The sequence below is a fragment of the Hyaena hyaena genome, unplaced genomic scaffold (genome assembly GCF_003009895.1).
Source record: "Hyaena hyaena isolate Hyena2069 unplaced genomic scaffold, ASM300989v1 scaffold_914, whole genome shotgun sequence".
Lineage (NCBI taxonomy): Eukaryota > Metazoa > Chordata > Mammalia > Carnivora > Hyaenidae > Hyaena > Hyaena hyaena.
In genome coordinates, this window is record NW_024081545.1 from 318,984 (window position 1) to 334,652 (window position 15,669).

The 15,669-nt window shown below is 37.8% G+C and overlaps 1 protein-coding gene across 1 annotated transcript; it reads right to left on the reverse strand.

Annotated features, from left to right (window-relative positions):
- Positions 1-1,201: 1,201 nt before the first annotated feature.
- Positions 1,202-14,891, reverse strand: CISD2 (CDGSH iron sulfur domain 2). Its single transcript, XM_039220819.1, has 3 exons — positions 14,683-14,891; positions 3,771-3,985; positions 1,202-2,206 (listed from the first exon to the last, which is right to left on the reverse strand). The coding sequence occupies exons 1-3, from the start codon at positions 14,783-14,785 to the stop codon at positions 2,117-2,119; spliced, it is 408 nt and encodes a 135-aa protein (XP_039076750.1). The 5' UTR covers positions 14,786-14,891; the 3' UTR covers positions 1,202-2,116.
- Between the last annotated feature and the right edge of the window lie 778 nt (positions 14,892-15,669).

The following is a 15,669-nucleotide window of genomic DNA, read 5'->3' on the forward strand; positions in this document are numbered from 1 at the left end:
AAAGCAGACATGATAGAATTCAGTACATTTACAAGAGGAAGTGACAGCAACTGATAATAATGCTTATGTAAAGGGAGTCATTAAAAAACACCTTGCTACCATCCCAGGCTTCTGAAAAATCTGCACAGGTAGGAAAATATTTGGACACAGCTCTTTAACGTATTTTAAAGATTGAGAATGTGAGGAGCACAAACTATACTGAGTATAGCTCTCACACTTTGGGGATGTTAAAAGTATCTTTTATGAGATAATTAGTTTTCAATTCTTTATACACATTTAGTTGACAAAATTTAAAGTTGATAATTTCATTTTAGTCCCCACATGGTTAGGAAACTTCACCTTCTGTGAGATCTAAGTACGGGAATTGCTAGAATGAACATGTTGCTGTGCTGCAGTAAACTGTTTTAAAGAAAAGCATTTCATGATCACAGATCATGGATATTCAAACTTTTGGTACGGAAGATTTCCCCCAAAACCTCGTGACCATCTATGGAGAAATAATTGTTTAGTCTGACAGTGAAGCCCCTTAAACGTGCTGAAGAGATGATTTTAGGAAAGAACACCCAGAGCCATAGTGACAGCAGTGGTAGACTTCTCCCTCTTCGCACATAAGGAGAGATGAACTATTTTGGACACACACCTTGTAAAACTGTTCAAAACCACAACTACATTTCTAACCCTAACTTTAAAATTCCTGCTTTTGGGGAGCCTGGGTGGCTCAGTCAGTTGAACGTCCAACTCCTGATTTCAGTTCAGGTCATGATCTCGTGGTTAGTGGGTTTGAGCTCTGCGTGGGGCTCTGTATGGACACCACGGGGTCTGCCTGTGATTCTCTCTCCCTCTGTGCCCCTCCCCTGTTCTCTCCCTCTCTCTCTCTCTCGAAATAAATAAAAATAAAACATAAAAAAAAAGGTTTTAAAATCCCTGCTGTTGGTCACAAGAGTCAAGATCACACAATAGAACCTACTGACATTTGTAATAAATTACAAATCTAGGTACCAGACTTAGTGCAATGTCTCATACATACATGTGCTACCTATTAGCATATCCTTGTATATAAAAAAGACACAGTAAACTGACAGGATTGTACCTTTAATAGACAGACTTAAGGATAGTTATTAATATAGGAACTATAATATACAATAAAACTAAATAGACTCTTAAGCTAAAAAATTATGAAAGTTTTAAAGACTCTTCAAGCTTATTTGGCAAACTTTCTGTATTTTATGTTTTATTGGCTTACACTGTTATGTAAGAGAAAAATGTATACCATTTTGAATACTGAACTGTTTATCATTTTAATATGAATTCAGATATACTTTATTTCTAATTGACCTTCAAATGGCAGCAGCTCATAAGTTTAGTAGAAGTATTCTTACCACCCCAACCCACCCTGTCATTCAGTCGAAGAGTTCAAGATACATACACAAAACACACACCTAAACAGACACAAACAAGACTTTTGTAAAGTAAACACATTTTTTATAATGTAAATAACTGTTCCTTTTTGGAACTTTCTATATCCAGTTCAAGTCTTTTCTGAAATTGGGATATTCACACTTACTAGACACAATCTTTATAAAGCAAAGCACTTATCTCTTTGAAAACTCAAGTAATTCTTGAGAGCAATATGTTTCTTATTGATCTAAAAAGAACAGTGTGGCAGTCCAAAAAAAAAAATCACTTCAAAAGCTCAAAACAGAAGAGGACTGAAAAACAATATGTTTAATAGTGTATAGAGAAAATTTCTAAGTGTAGAGTCTATTAAAAATATTGACATTTAAAGGAATAGCTTTGGACACAGTGGCAAAAACTTAAATTTTTCTCAGTTAATTAAAACCAAGAGTGTTGATTTATTTAGGAAAATAACATTAAGTCTCTGAAGTAAGAATGAAAGGGTTGTACGATTTAATTTCTATATAAACGATTGTTTGAATATATAAAGTATCAAATATGAACAGTAGTGTAACAAGAAAATAAATTGGCAGAAATAATTACTCAATGAGTAGTAATAATTAAGACCACCATTTGAAAGATCTTCTATACACAAAGAATGAAAAAATATTATTTTAAGATTTTACAGCACACAACTGAATTCAATCCTAATTCATTACTATTATACTTCTTTCTTCTTCAGTATTAGTGGCCCCACATTATCTCCTGTCAACTCATTGTGTTTATTATGTGAACCATCACAGGCAGGAAACTAGAAAGGAAAAAGAATTACAAGTATTATTTTTAAAATGATTCAACAAGTAGAAATATATGTGAAATGCTATTATAAAGCACATGACTTTGAAAAACAAATCATCAGACAGCTTTCCTGAATAATGTATATTCTACACCTAACCTAACTGCATTCTAATATCACAGCAAATCTAACAACTTTAAATAGTTACTTTATTATTTGACATTGGTTTTAAATAAAAAGCTTTGGATTGACTATTCCAAGAGTCAATAAAACAGGCTTAAAGGGGGATCAAAATAATCTCTTGTTTTCTGTGGAGCTCCAAATTAGAGCTTACCTCTTCACTTATTTAAGTTTGAAAAGAATGTACAGTTAACCTTGAACAACCCAGGTTAGAATTGTGTGGGTGCACTGAACTGTGGATTGTTTTTTTGATAAACACAGTATAGTACTGTAAATGAATTTTCTCTTCCTTATGGTTTTATTACTAACATTTTTCTCTAGCTTACTTCACTGTAAGAATAAAGTATGTAATACATCTAACATGTAAGATATGTGTTGACTGTTTATGTCATCAGTAAGGCTTCTGGTCAACAATAAACTAGTAAGTTTTTGGAGGAGTCAAAAGTTATACCCAGATTTGACTATGCAGGTGATTGGTGCCCCAGCCTCCATGTTGTTCAAGGCTCAACTGTAATTTAAATTCAAAATACATAATTTCATGTTTTCTTACCATAAAACTCACACATATTGTAAAATTTTGGAAAACATTTTAAAATGCATTTTAAAAAATTCACTCAATAAGTAACAATAATCAATATTTTTATATAATTTTTCCTCTGCATTTACTATGTGTATCTCTTTTTTAAAAAATAAAATTGGGATCATACTGTACTGTGCTTTTATTAATTACATCATGCTTTTCTGTCATTGAAATATTCTTTAAAAACATTACTTGGAATGGTTTCCTAATAACCCATAATTTGTATTATACTATTCTTTAATCATTCCTATTTTCAGACATCTAGATTATTTCCAAAACTTTGCTATTACAATAAGTGTTGTGATGAACATTATTATACTTAAAACTTCAAATAGTCTATGATCAAAGTACTTGAAGAAAACAGATCTATCTACTTATATTCATCACTACATACTCATTTTTATTTCCACACTATAAATCATCCATAATTACAGCTGCCACTTATTAGCTTATCTATATATAAGGAACTGTACATACAGCATCACACTAAATCCTAAAAGATGTTTGTGATGTTGAAATATTATCAGAAAAAAAACCCTGAACATCAGAGATTAAAGATTCTGTAACCTGCCCAACCAAAGTCATACTGTAAGAGGCAGACATCAGTTTCGAAAACATCAGATTTCTATTCTTCCCTTTCCTAATGTAGGTAAGTATCCATCATAACATGCATAAAACTTTAATGTAGGAATATAAAATTTCAGTACTGAATACTGTGGAAAAATCTTTGATCTCAGAGAACTTCAAAACTAAGGATTTACAAAGCAGAACAATTTTAACTGCACAAAGTTTCAGAGCACGTGCAAGCAGACATCTTACCGTCTTAGAACGCCAACACCTACAATAAGCTGCTTTAGCGAGACACAAATCTTCAATGTTTATTTCATTCACCACTTTGGGATTTTCCTTTTGTATTTTAAGATTAATCAAGCTATCCTTCTGCTGTTTTTTCTTCGGGAGGAATGGACGAATTGCAAGGTAGCCAAGTAGTGCAAGTACACCAAGGAAAGGCAATAACCGAAGCCATTCTGAAACTAAACATGTACAGATTTAACAGTCTGCAACACTCTTTAATAGAACTCAAACAGCACGTGTCACGCTTAAATTTATTCTTTATCTATTCTTTACTTCTCACATTAATTTCTTGACTAACTTACTATACGTCTATGAATAATAACATAGTGAAGCCACCTATATATCTCTAAGCCCACCTTGTTTGATTTGTGGGCTACCTGAAGACTTGTGAAACTGGAACACAAAGTTTTGAGAAATGTATCATATCAAATATCCTATTTCATTACCCTTACACCAAGTATATTTGCATTTACCTTTATTTTTATTTCAGGAATAATGATCACCAGAATTACAAAGTTCAACATGTGATACATTTTATAGGTTTAGAAAACATTTCTACCATGTCTAAAATCATACAACAGAATACCCAAGAATATTCCATTGATTTAGAATTTCAGACAGAATATGCCTTCAATGCTTTAATTTACATTTTTGGTAAGACAGTGATTCCTAAAGAAATGTTGTCTGAAAGCTGCTATTTTAAAGAACTAATTAAAATTTTCATACACGAATCTTCTCATTATTAGATACATCTAATTCCCTAAGTGTTCATTAAATGCCTTATGGGGCACTCAGGACTGTCATGGGGGGGGGCGGGGTCAGGAAATATTAAGTAATATAAATAAAATGGTCTCTATGTCTATGAAGACAAACACATAAGGAAACCAAGATAAACATTTAAGCATCATTCATCAAATGTTGGCTAGTGCCCTCCCTCTGTGGGGCTCTGCAGAGAATCCTTTCTGTTCTTAAATATTATCATTTGACAATCTTCACTGAGTACTTACCTGATATCTTGCTCTGCACTATGTAAAAATCACTTGATTATGTGCCAAGGCATGCTAATTAATGTTAGTAATAGACTATGCTAAGAGTATAACTGTATTATCTTATTTAACTCTGTTAAGCTGTGTTAGCTTAAAACATTTGGTAGGTACCATTATTATCCCCATTTTTCACGTGGGTAAACTGCAGCTGCCTAAGCAGGTTTAGTACAGGACAATAAATCCAAAGTCTAGTTTTCAATCATGATAAATAAAATCCAACAAATTAAAAATTTTATCTGTCCTTCTCTTGATAAGACTATTCCCCAAAGAAAATTGTTCTATTTATTAAAAGAAAAAAATTATAATTCTTAATGTATATTTATCTATTTACTTATTTATTGCAAAAACACATGCAAGCAGGGGACAGGGGAGAGAGAAACGAAGCGAGAAAGGAAGAGAGAGAGAAAGAGAGAGAGAGAGAGAGAGAGAGCCCCAAGCAGGTTCTGCACTGTCAGTACAGCACCCAATGCAATGTGGGGCTTGATATCATCAACGGGGAGATGATCACCTGGGCAGAAATCAAGAGTTGGATGCTTAACCGACTGATCCATCCAGATGCCCTAAGATAATTTTAGATTATAATAAGAGCCATAAAGGAAACAGACAGGATGCTGAAAGAAAGAAAAAGATTATCCTAGGGACCAAGCAGTAGGTTGACTTCAACTTTCAGTAAGGAAGTCAGGAAGGAAAAAAAAGATCTTTAAGTCAAGACCTAAAGATGAGAAGGTGGGGGGCTCAAAGACTTAAGAAAAGAACTTTCAAGGCACAAGGAAGAGTCCATGTAGAAGAAGCTTCCAACTTCACAGCACTGTTGGGAGGAATGAATGAAGTTAGAAACCACTAGAAAAACTACAGAGCACTCTGTGAAAGGATGCTACTAACGCATTTTGCCCTGAAACTACAGTTATGTAAACATGTCTCCTCCCCCACTCCCTCTCTAACAGAGAGGTCTATTAACCAAGACTTCAATTAATTTTACCTGAATTGAATCTGTACTCCATTAAACTGACATTTAAGATAACTCCTATTAGATATGCACTTGTTTGCCTTTGTTCAAGGCCTATGAATAATAACAGTGTAAGTTAACAGATAAGAATTGTTTAAAATATTTAAGAAAAAAACTTTAAGCACTCTCAACAAATATAAAACCTCATAGACAGATTAGGTGATAAAACAGGTGAAGATACAAAAATTACAAGACACAGTCCCTACCCTCAAAGAAGCTTTTCACCTAGTATGGACTATAGATCTATATATTTAAAAAAAAAAGGACTAAGTATTATATAGTATGTGCAATTATAAATTTTTTTTTATGTTTTATTTATTTCTAGGAGAGAGAAACAGCGTGAGCAGGGGAGGGTTAGAGAGAGAGGGAGGCACAGAATCTGAAACAGGCTCCAGGCTCTGAGCTGGCAGTCAGCACAGAGCCCGACGCGGGGCTTGAACCCACGAACCGCGAGATCATGACCTAAGCAAAAGTTGGACGCTTAACCGACTAAGCCACCCAGGTGCCCCTAGTATGTGCAATTATAAATAAGCAATACAGAAGACATGATTAACTCTGCAGGGATGAGCAAAGACTTTACAGAGAGGATATGGCACCTAACCAGGTTTCTGAAAGATTAAATAAGACTACAGAAGTCCATAGGCTGAAGGGAGGAGGAGCTACCTTTCACACAGAAGAAACAGCATAAGCAAAGACACAGAGATACAATGTGCATGAAACGTTGGGGGAAGTAAGCATAACAATATTGCTGGAATATGATGAAGTAAGAGAGGGACTTTAGAAGTGGTCAGGTGCCAATGAGAAAGAATGAAATCTGGCCATTTGTAGCAAAATGGATGGAACTCGAGGGTGTTATGCTGAGTGAAATAAGTCAGGCAGAGAAGGACAGATACCATATGTTTGCACGTATAGGAGGATTAGGAGGAACTGAATGGAGGACTGTGGGGGAGGAGAAGGGGAAAAACAGTTGGGGAGAGGAAGGGAGGCAAACCATGAGAGACTCTTGAATGCTGAGAACAAACTGAGGGCTGATGAGGGTGGGGGAGAGGGAAAGGAGGGTGATGGGCACTTGTTGGGATGAGCACTAGGTGTTATATGTAAACCAACTTCATAATAAACTATTTAAGAAAAAAAAGAAGTGGTCAGGTGCCAGATGATAAAAATCAATAGGTAGGTAATAATCTACCCGGTACATAAAAGGCAACCATTGATATTAATGAGTATCATTGAATATTAATATAATTGGAAAGCTGTTGATTTATGGACTCAGAATTATGGTATCAGATTGACGATGGACTAGTGGAGAGACAGAGGGAAGAGCAGAGAGGAATGTTAGTGGGAGGGCAAGAGGCAAGACGATCTGTTAGAATTCCACTGAAATAATCCCCCACCCCCAAATACTGCAAGCTTAAACTAAGGCAGTGGCCATTAAAGCAAAGAGGACAAATGTATCCCCTAAAACTGCCTAAAAAGTGTATACGTGGATGTGTGCATGCATTTTTTGAGGAGATAGTCTGATGCTTTTACTGGGATCACAAAGTAAGTCTGCAATCAATTTTCACCTACCTTGAAACTTAAGAACCACTAACTCAGGCAGTAAAATCAATAGGATTGGGTGAGTGATCAAGTATGGAGCATGAGGTTAATGAAGTGAGGCTCCTTCATGATTCCCAGATTTCTGGTTTATTATCTCGATGAATGGATATACTGGTCTCTAACTTAAAAACACAACAGAACAGAATAGAAGAAGGGCAGTTTTAAGCAGCTAGAGACCAGTGCAGTGTTGTAAAAGAAAGGGGAAAATATGAAGAAAAATATTCCTTAAAGAATATAAGGGAGAGACTAAAGGTCTACAGTTAACAGTAAAAAATTAGGAATACTGATGGATGGCATAAGTCATGGCTTTCTTTGAAACAGTGAAATAGTCTAATGTGGAAGTTGCTCTTCAGAGTCTAAAAGATGCCAACTCTTGGGGCACCTGGGTGGCTCAGTTGGTTAAGCATCTAACTCTTGATTTTAGCTCAGGTCATGATCTCACAGCTTGTAGGACTGAGCCCCGCGTCAGGCTCTGCGCTGACAGCAGAGAGCCTGCTTGGGATTCTGTCTCCCTCTCTCTAACCCTACCCCACGTTCTCAAAAATAAATAAATAAATGTTAAAAAAAAAAAAAAAAGATGTTAACTCTCTCTGCTCTCCCAGAAGGACAAGAAAAATAGAGAAAGAAAATATATCACTGAGAGAGCTACAGGGGAAGTGGTTTACTAAGGGACAGCTTTGTTTCATTTAGGGTGAGGAGGTGCATCTATGAAAAATTATCAGGTAGACAAGCCAGGGGTACATCTGGGTGGCTCAGTCCATTAAGCGTCTGACTGTGGCTCAGGTCATGATCTTGCAGTTCATGAGTTTGAGCCCTGTGTCAGGATCTGTGTTGACAGCTCAGAGCCTGGAGCCTGCTTCATTTTCTGTGTCTCCCTCTCTCTCTGTCTCCCTCTCTCAAAAATAAACATTAAAAATTGTTTTTGATAAAATAAAAAGTAGACAGCCAGGAGAAGATAACAGTGTGAGAGAATATCAGGGGCTATGGGGTGGGGTAAGGATTTTGGGCTGTAATTAAATCAAGGAGATTGGAGATGGAACTGACTGACCTCAACATTCAATCCACTAAAAACGCACTCAGGCAACATTTTGCCTATTCATTTGAATGTAAAAGGCTTGAATTTCCTTACATTTTTTTCCTTTACTTGAAATTTTTCCCTTCAGGAAGACTTTTTTTCTCCACCAGTGAAATTCTCTTGTTTCCACTTTTTTTTAATTACCTGTTTCTAAGTTAAAAACAAAAATTAGACCACACTAATACTAAAAAACCAAGCAGGGTTTTAATATGCATTTTGCAATATTCTATTTTCCACTATTAAGATAAACAACAAACAGACTCAGAAGGTAGAGTAAAAGAACTAGTACCATCAGAGAAACAAACTGTACACAGAATAGAACATTTCAAAGCAACTTGAGGAGCAAGCAATTTTAACATAAATTTTTTGAAAGTTTAAATGTTAAAAGAAGGTACAGTATCTCCTTAGAGAATCTGGTTTAAGACAGGGCAGATTCATACTTTTATAAAGACAGGCTACAGGGGCTCCTGCGTGGCTCAGCTAGTTAAGCATCAGACTGTTGATTTCGGCTCAGGTCATGATCTCACGGTCATGAGATCGAACCCTGTGTGGGGCTCCGCACTGGGCGTGGAGCCTGCTTAAGATTCTCTCTCTCCCTCTCTCTGTGACCCTCTCCCACCCACGTGCACTCTCTCTGAAAATAAACATTTTTTTTTTAATTATGTTTATTTATTTTGAGAGAAAGAGAGAGAGAGACTGTGTGAGTTGGGGAGAGGCAGACACAATGCACATCAGCTCTAGGCACTGAGCTGTCAGCACAGAGCCCGACGGAGGGCTAGAACTCACAAACTGTGAGATCATCACCGGAGGTGAAGTTGGACGCTTAACCAACTGAGCCACCCAGGCACCCCTGAAAATAAACATAAAAAAACAAACAAACAAACAAACAAAAACCAGGCTACCTATTACAACCTATTCCTGACCAAGACATATAATCAAATACTATGATAAAAATATTTCTAAAAGTACACATAGACATATATGGATCTCAATGAGGAATTATATTCTAGGAAACTAGGACAGATGTTTTTGCCTCCTCAAAATGTGGCATATAAAAATAATATTGGCAACTTGGTTGCTGATAATTTAATAACAGAATTTCTTGTGTATCATTTACAGGTAAAACACAGAAATGATTTATATTCTGGACTGCAAAAAGAGGAAAGTAAAATATTTTCTTTCTTTTTTTTTTTTTAAATGTTTTATTTATTTATTTCGAGGAGAGAGAGAGAGAGAGACAGCATGAGCAGGGGAGGGTCAGAGAGAGAGGGAGTGACAGACTCTGAAACAGGCTCCAGGCTCTGAGCTGGCAGTCAGCACAGAGCCCGACGCGGGGCTCGAACCCACAAACCGCGAGATCATGACCTGAGCGAAAGTCGGACGCTTAACCGACTAAGCCACCCGGGCGCCCCGAAAGTAAAATATTTTCAATGGATGGTTTTACTATTCCTACTCAAAACCTAACACAGACTGTTCGGGACCAAAATCCAATAGAATGAAATTAATGATAAATTTAAAAATCTTTTTTCCATTCATTATTATGAACAGAACAGTGTCTCAGTGTCTGGAACATTTCTGGAACCAAGTCCTCAATAAATACCTGATGACTTGAGGAATTTTACACTGCAAAGTAGTTAGACAGCAGAAAATGTTTTAATGAAACTGATATTGTTCCCCACAAAGCCTCGTATAATCTTTAATTACACTATTTTTAAATATTTATTTATTTTTGAAGGAGAGAGAGACAGACAGAGCATGAGTGGGGGAGGGGCAGAGAAAGAGGGAGACACAGAATCCGAAACTGGCTCCAAGCTCTGAGCTGTCAGCACAGAGTCCGACATAGGGCTCGAACTCATAACCTCAAGATCATGACCTGCGCTGAAGTTTGATGCTTAATCAACTGACCAACTGACCAACCGGACGCCCCTTTAATTACACTAATGTTTAAATACAGTTGGTCTAACTAGGAAGAGGGGAAAAAACTTTTATAACTTATAGTAACTATGTAAATATCTTCCCAAATTCTCAAAAAGAGTTTTCTAAAATAAAATTCTTTTACCTTTAAGAAATACCTTTATCTATATATTAATACCTTTATTATCTATATATTAATAAAAGCAACTTTCTAGTTTGAACTTAGTCGTTTCTTATACATTCCTACTGAGAAACCTCACCTTTTGTTCCATTTCTTTAAAAAAAAAAAGAGGTACATTTTACATACAAGAAAATAAACAGATCTTAGGTGTTTACCTCTGAGTTGTGACAAATATACCCCAGTAGCCTCTACTGAAAATATGTAAAAACATGCAAAATCCTCCATCACCCAAGAAAGTATTCTTCTGCCCTTTCTAGTCTATTCTTCCACCACTGATGTCTCGTATCAAAACTTCTTCTCTCAATATAAAGCTTCTGAGATTCATCCATGGAACACTAATAATTCATTCCTTTTTATTGCTAACCAGTATTCCACTTTGAATATACTATAATTTATTTATCCACTCTCCTGTTGTTAAATATTCAGGTTGCGTCCAGTTTGGAACTACTATAAATAAGGCTACTATAAACATGCTTGTAGAAATCTTCTTATGGATACAGGTTTCCAACTCTGTTCCACTTCTAAATACTTTGTTCAAAAGTGGCCCTTTCTGGATAAACAGAGCTAATAGCTTTAATGCTGTCAGCTCTGACATGTTTATGTTACTCTGGAAAAAACAATATGATAGTCTTGGTAGTCATTGCTTCATTTTTAGGAGCAAGACCGTTATGTTTCCAAAACCAAACAAGGTCAAGAAGGGCAAAGCTATATATTTAAAGTTTCATAGCAAGCTTTTTTGGTTTGCTTGTCTGTTTCAAATGTTTTATTTATTTTTTGAGAGAGAGAGCTAGAGACAGCGTGAGCAGGGGAGGGTCAGAGAGAGAGGGAGACACAGAAACTGAAGCAGGCTCTCGGCTCCAAGCTAGCTGTCAGCACGGAGCCCGACGTGGGGCTCAAACCCACAAACCGTGAGATCACAACCTGAGCTGAAGTCGGACACCTAGCTGACTGAGCCACCCAGGCACCCCCATAGCAAGCTTTTAAATCCACAAGCAAACTGTTTCTGACTTTAGGAAGATTTTGTTGACGTTCTATTTTAAAAGTTTACACAACAGGGAAAGTTTTTTTAAAGGTCAAAGTATTCCAACAGACTATATACTTCCAAGCAATATACAAACTTATCTTAAAAGTCTCACTGTTAAAAATGTGACCTAAACAAAAATAGATAAGTTGTTTCTCATAGATAAGGGCTGTCTGTAAATAGTGCATGGTGATTAAGGATCTCCAAGTGTTTAGTAAGAATGCAGAGTCATCATGAGAGAGTCTATTGCTTTAAAAAACCACTAGATCTAAATAGGGAAGAAAAAACAGGCAAAAATAATGTAAACTGTAACTTTGTTTGCTCTAATTTTCACAGATAGAAAATGGAAACACTTTTGGTCTCCTAGACATTTTAAACAACTGCTGAGAAGTTATCTTTCAGGTTTTTGATTCAACAAAAGTCTACGTATGGATTCTATGAGTAGCTCAATCAAGATAGACAGATGTAATTAGCTACTGAAATCTACCCTGAAGGGGAGACTCAGAGTGGAAACTGGTCATTGGAAATTTTCTTTCATAGTGCTCCAAAACCGATTCTGCAACTGTTACAATGTCACAGTCCAATATGAAACAGACTACCCCAATTTTTTATAAAGCAGTTATTACAAACATGTTAATGTTTACTAATAAGTAAACAATATGAGAACTAAAGGGCAGACACATTGTAATGGAACTAAATACATATTTTTAAGATATTTATCAGAGTTATCACTATTTCTGAGAATCAGTCCTCAGTTTAAGTATTTAGCAGCTTTGAAGAAGTTTCTATGTATTACTGATTTAAGAAGGGAAAGGTCTCGAGTTTCCTTAATGCCTTTAATAGAAATTAAATATTTGTTGACAGTGAAGATCTTTAAGGCAAAAAAAAGCTTCTAAAATCTAGCCACTAAATAAAATATCATACTTTCTACTGCTCCAACTATATTCTATTTATAGAAAATTAAAACTAATATAAAACCAACCACCAATGAAAACAACACACTTAATTCAGGTTACACTGGAGGGGGGGATAAGGAGACTTTTTTCCTTTTCTTTTTTGACTGTTAAAAACTTGGCAATTTATACAAATTATTAATATAAGTTGGCAACTGGGAACAAATGTCACAAAATGATCATATTCTTTATTACTATTTTGGTGAATACATTCAGGGGGTATAATTCAAAAGAGAAAAAGCTAACAATTGGTACAGGGCTACTTAACCACTGATTATTATGAATAAAATATATACACATACAAACATTCCAAATTTCCAGCTGCAGGGGAATGGTTAAGTGTACCATGATGTTAAACTAAAAGAAGATTTTATAGTTGTTAGAAAAGATGAAGAACACGTTAAAATATATAAAGTTCTAAAGTAAAAGCAATGATAAAGGGTTTTTAAAACGTCAAAATTTTATATAACTGCTGAAAATCCATCAGAATAATAGGATCAAAAGAAGACTTTGACGTTTACAAATAGTTGATTTGACACATTTTTTTCATTTTGTTACTTTTATGCTGCTTTTGATGTTTAGATATTTCTTTTAACGTTAATTATTCAGTTACTATACTTTCTATTTAATTACATGCTTGCAGGGGACACCTGAGTGTCTCAGTTCCTTAAGCGGTTAAGCATCCCACTTGGCTCAGGTCATGATCTCAGGGTTTGTGAGTTCATGCCCCACATCCAGCTCTCTACTGTCAGTCTGAAGCCTGCTTCCGGTTTTCTATCCCCCTCCGCCTCCCCTTTGAAATAAACTTAAAAAAAAATTACATGCTTCCGACCAATCCATAATTCAAAGAATCTCCAGATTTGGAATGTTATCCAGTACACTGCATCTAAATCTATTACTGGACTACTTACATTTTTTAAAGACTTGTTCCTTTTTTAGGGATGGTATTCTCTTAAAAAAACAACCAAACAAAACCTTCGCTGTGTTGGGGGTGAAATCCATCTCCCAGTAATTTTCACTGACTTGTTCCTAGGTCTGTCTTTTGGTCTAGACAGAATAAATTTTATTGTTCTTCCACCAGTAAGCCTTCCAAATGCTATGTTTTACGTCAGCTACCATAGAACTCCAGACCGTTCCAGGGTAAGCAACCCTACTTCTCTCAAAATTGTCTTATTTCCTGTTCCATTCCCTGACATTCAAGACATGAGTTCAAAGTTTGCCAAATCAATATGGTGGGTTTTTTTTTTTTTCTCTCTCTCTCACCACCCTAATCAGTCTCGGTCTGGTTTACAAATACCCTACTTCTACTGTTAACAATCCCAACAAAGTCTCCCAAGTGTTGACTGCATTCTGGAAATTTTCTTTCTTTTGCTATGAAATCCTGAGTTGTGAGTTGTTTTTTTGTAGAGGAGGGATCGTAAGCACAGAATGTTACAAACAGTCATCAAATTTCATTTTCTAAGATCTGGTTCATCGTACTAGCCTTTGAACACCTTCTGGCTAACTGCTTTCCTCAAGTTACCCTAACTGCCCTGGCCCACGGTAATGAAGTTGACCTAAAATGCCCCGGGGTAGTTCAAGACTTCCCTATGGGAATGGAGGCTACTCTCCAATTTTGTTATCAAATAAAGCTTCCACAGACGTATTGCGTGCCTGTTTCTCTCCCACGCACACACAAGTTGTGGGTAAAACAGAGCCGAGAGCTGGAAATGCCTAACTCACAGCACCTCTGATAACGACGACTTTAAAATAAAAAGCACACTGCAGAGACCGATGGAGATGAAAAATAAGGGCCCCTCACCAACTCAGCACCTTCTCTGAAAAAACCTGGTCTCCCTTCACGGAAGGACACGGAAGAGCCACTAGGAAGACGCCACAGGGCCCCCAAGAACCGAGAGGTGGAATCACGCGCGCTCCACGGCGGCTGCGCCAGCGCTCACCCCCGCCCTCTGCGCACAGGATCAGGGGTAACGCGCCACTCGCCAAGCTCCGCCCCGCCCCTTAGCCGGAGGATGTTTAGACCACCCCCGCCTCCCACCTTGAGAAACTTGCAAGGATGGGGGCCGGCTGAAGGCGAGGGTTACCTGTGAGCCGGGCGAACCCGGTAATGCTCTCGGGGACAGGGAGCCGCTTTAGATACGCGGGCAGCTGCACCTTCACGATGCGGGCCACGCTCTCCAGCACCATCCTCGCGAGCAGCGTCCACTCCCCTCCGAGCCCGCGCCGCTCTCCGGCTGCGCTGCCGCGCCTGCGCCCAGAGCAGAAGCGGCCGGTGGGCGTCGCGGCCTGCGTCCAGCAACCAGCAGGAGGGGCGGCGCTGGGCCCCCTGAGGAGAGGTGACCTGCTGGGCGCCGATTGGCAGCGAGCGAGTGACGTGCGCGCCCCGCGGACGCTGAGGGGGCGCGCGCGGCCGCGAGGTGCGGAGCCGCGGGAATGGATGAGTAGGGCGGCCCTCCCTGGAAACTCGATTTTAGAGAGGCCCTGCGTTCTCGCTGGGCCCTTCCCATCTGTAGACGCTGGAGGCCAGCAGAAAGGATACTGTGTCCGATGAGATAAAGCATGTGAGAGTGCTGTGTAGCCGGAAAGTGCCTTTCAAAAGTGAGTTTCTCCTGGCGTTGCTTTTTACTTCGGCCCCCCTCTCCCCGACCCCTTCCTGGAACCGGTTGGGTGCCTTGGCCCTAGCATTGCATACTCATCTAAGGCACCCTCTACCTTGCGGTGCCCAGCTCCCCTTTTCCCCCCCTACAAGCCAGGTTTAAAAAGAAAAAAAAAGTTAAAATACCTATGCTACGAACTGCTTAAATTAAGCTTTGCCACTTGGCAGTTTTGTGCAACCCTGAGAGGTTTTTTGCCGCTTAGATAGGACCCGTGATAGCTCTCCTTTCGATACTTTGAGTTCCTTCTGCAGATCATCAGTTCTTTTTTCGGTTATAACTGAAACTAGGAAAGTGTAGAAGAATATAAACCTTTCAGGCAACTTTTATGATGCAGGATTTCATTACAAGCTAAAGTATCCGTGAAGATCTTTAAATTTTACTCATTTTTATGTCTTTTAAAAAACTGAAGAGTGA

Bases quoted from the DNA above. Each gene is read 5' to 3' on its own strand.
- CISD2 (XM_039220819.1), bottom strand. From the start codon at position 14,785: ATGGTGCTGGAGAGCGTGGCCCGCATCGTGAAGGTGCAGCTGCCCGCG. The intron at 3,986-14,682 runs GTAACCCTCGCC...GTACATGTTTAG, and splicing joins CGGGTTCGCCCGGCTCACAG to TTTCAGAATGGCTTCGGTTA. The intron at 2,207-3,770 runs GTAAGATGTCTG...TTTCCTTTCTAG, and splicing joins GGTGTTGGCGTTCTAAGACG to TTTCCTGCCTGTGATGGTTC.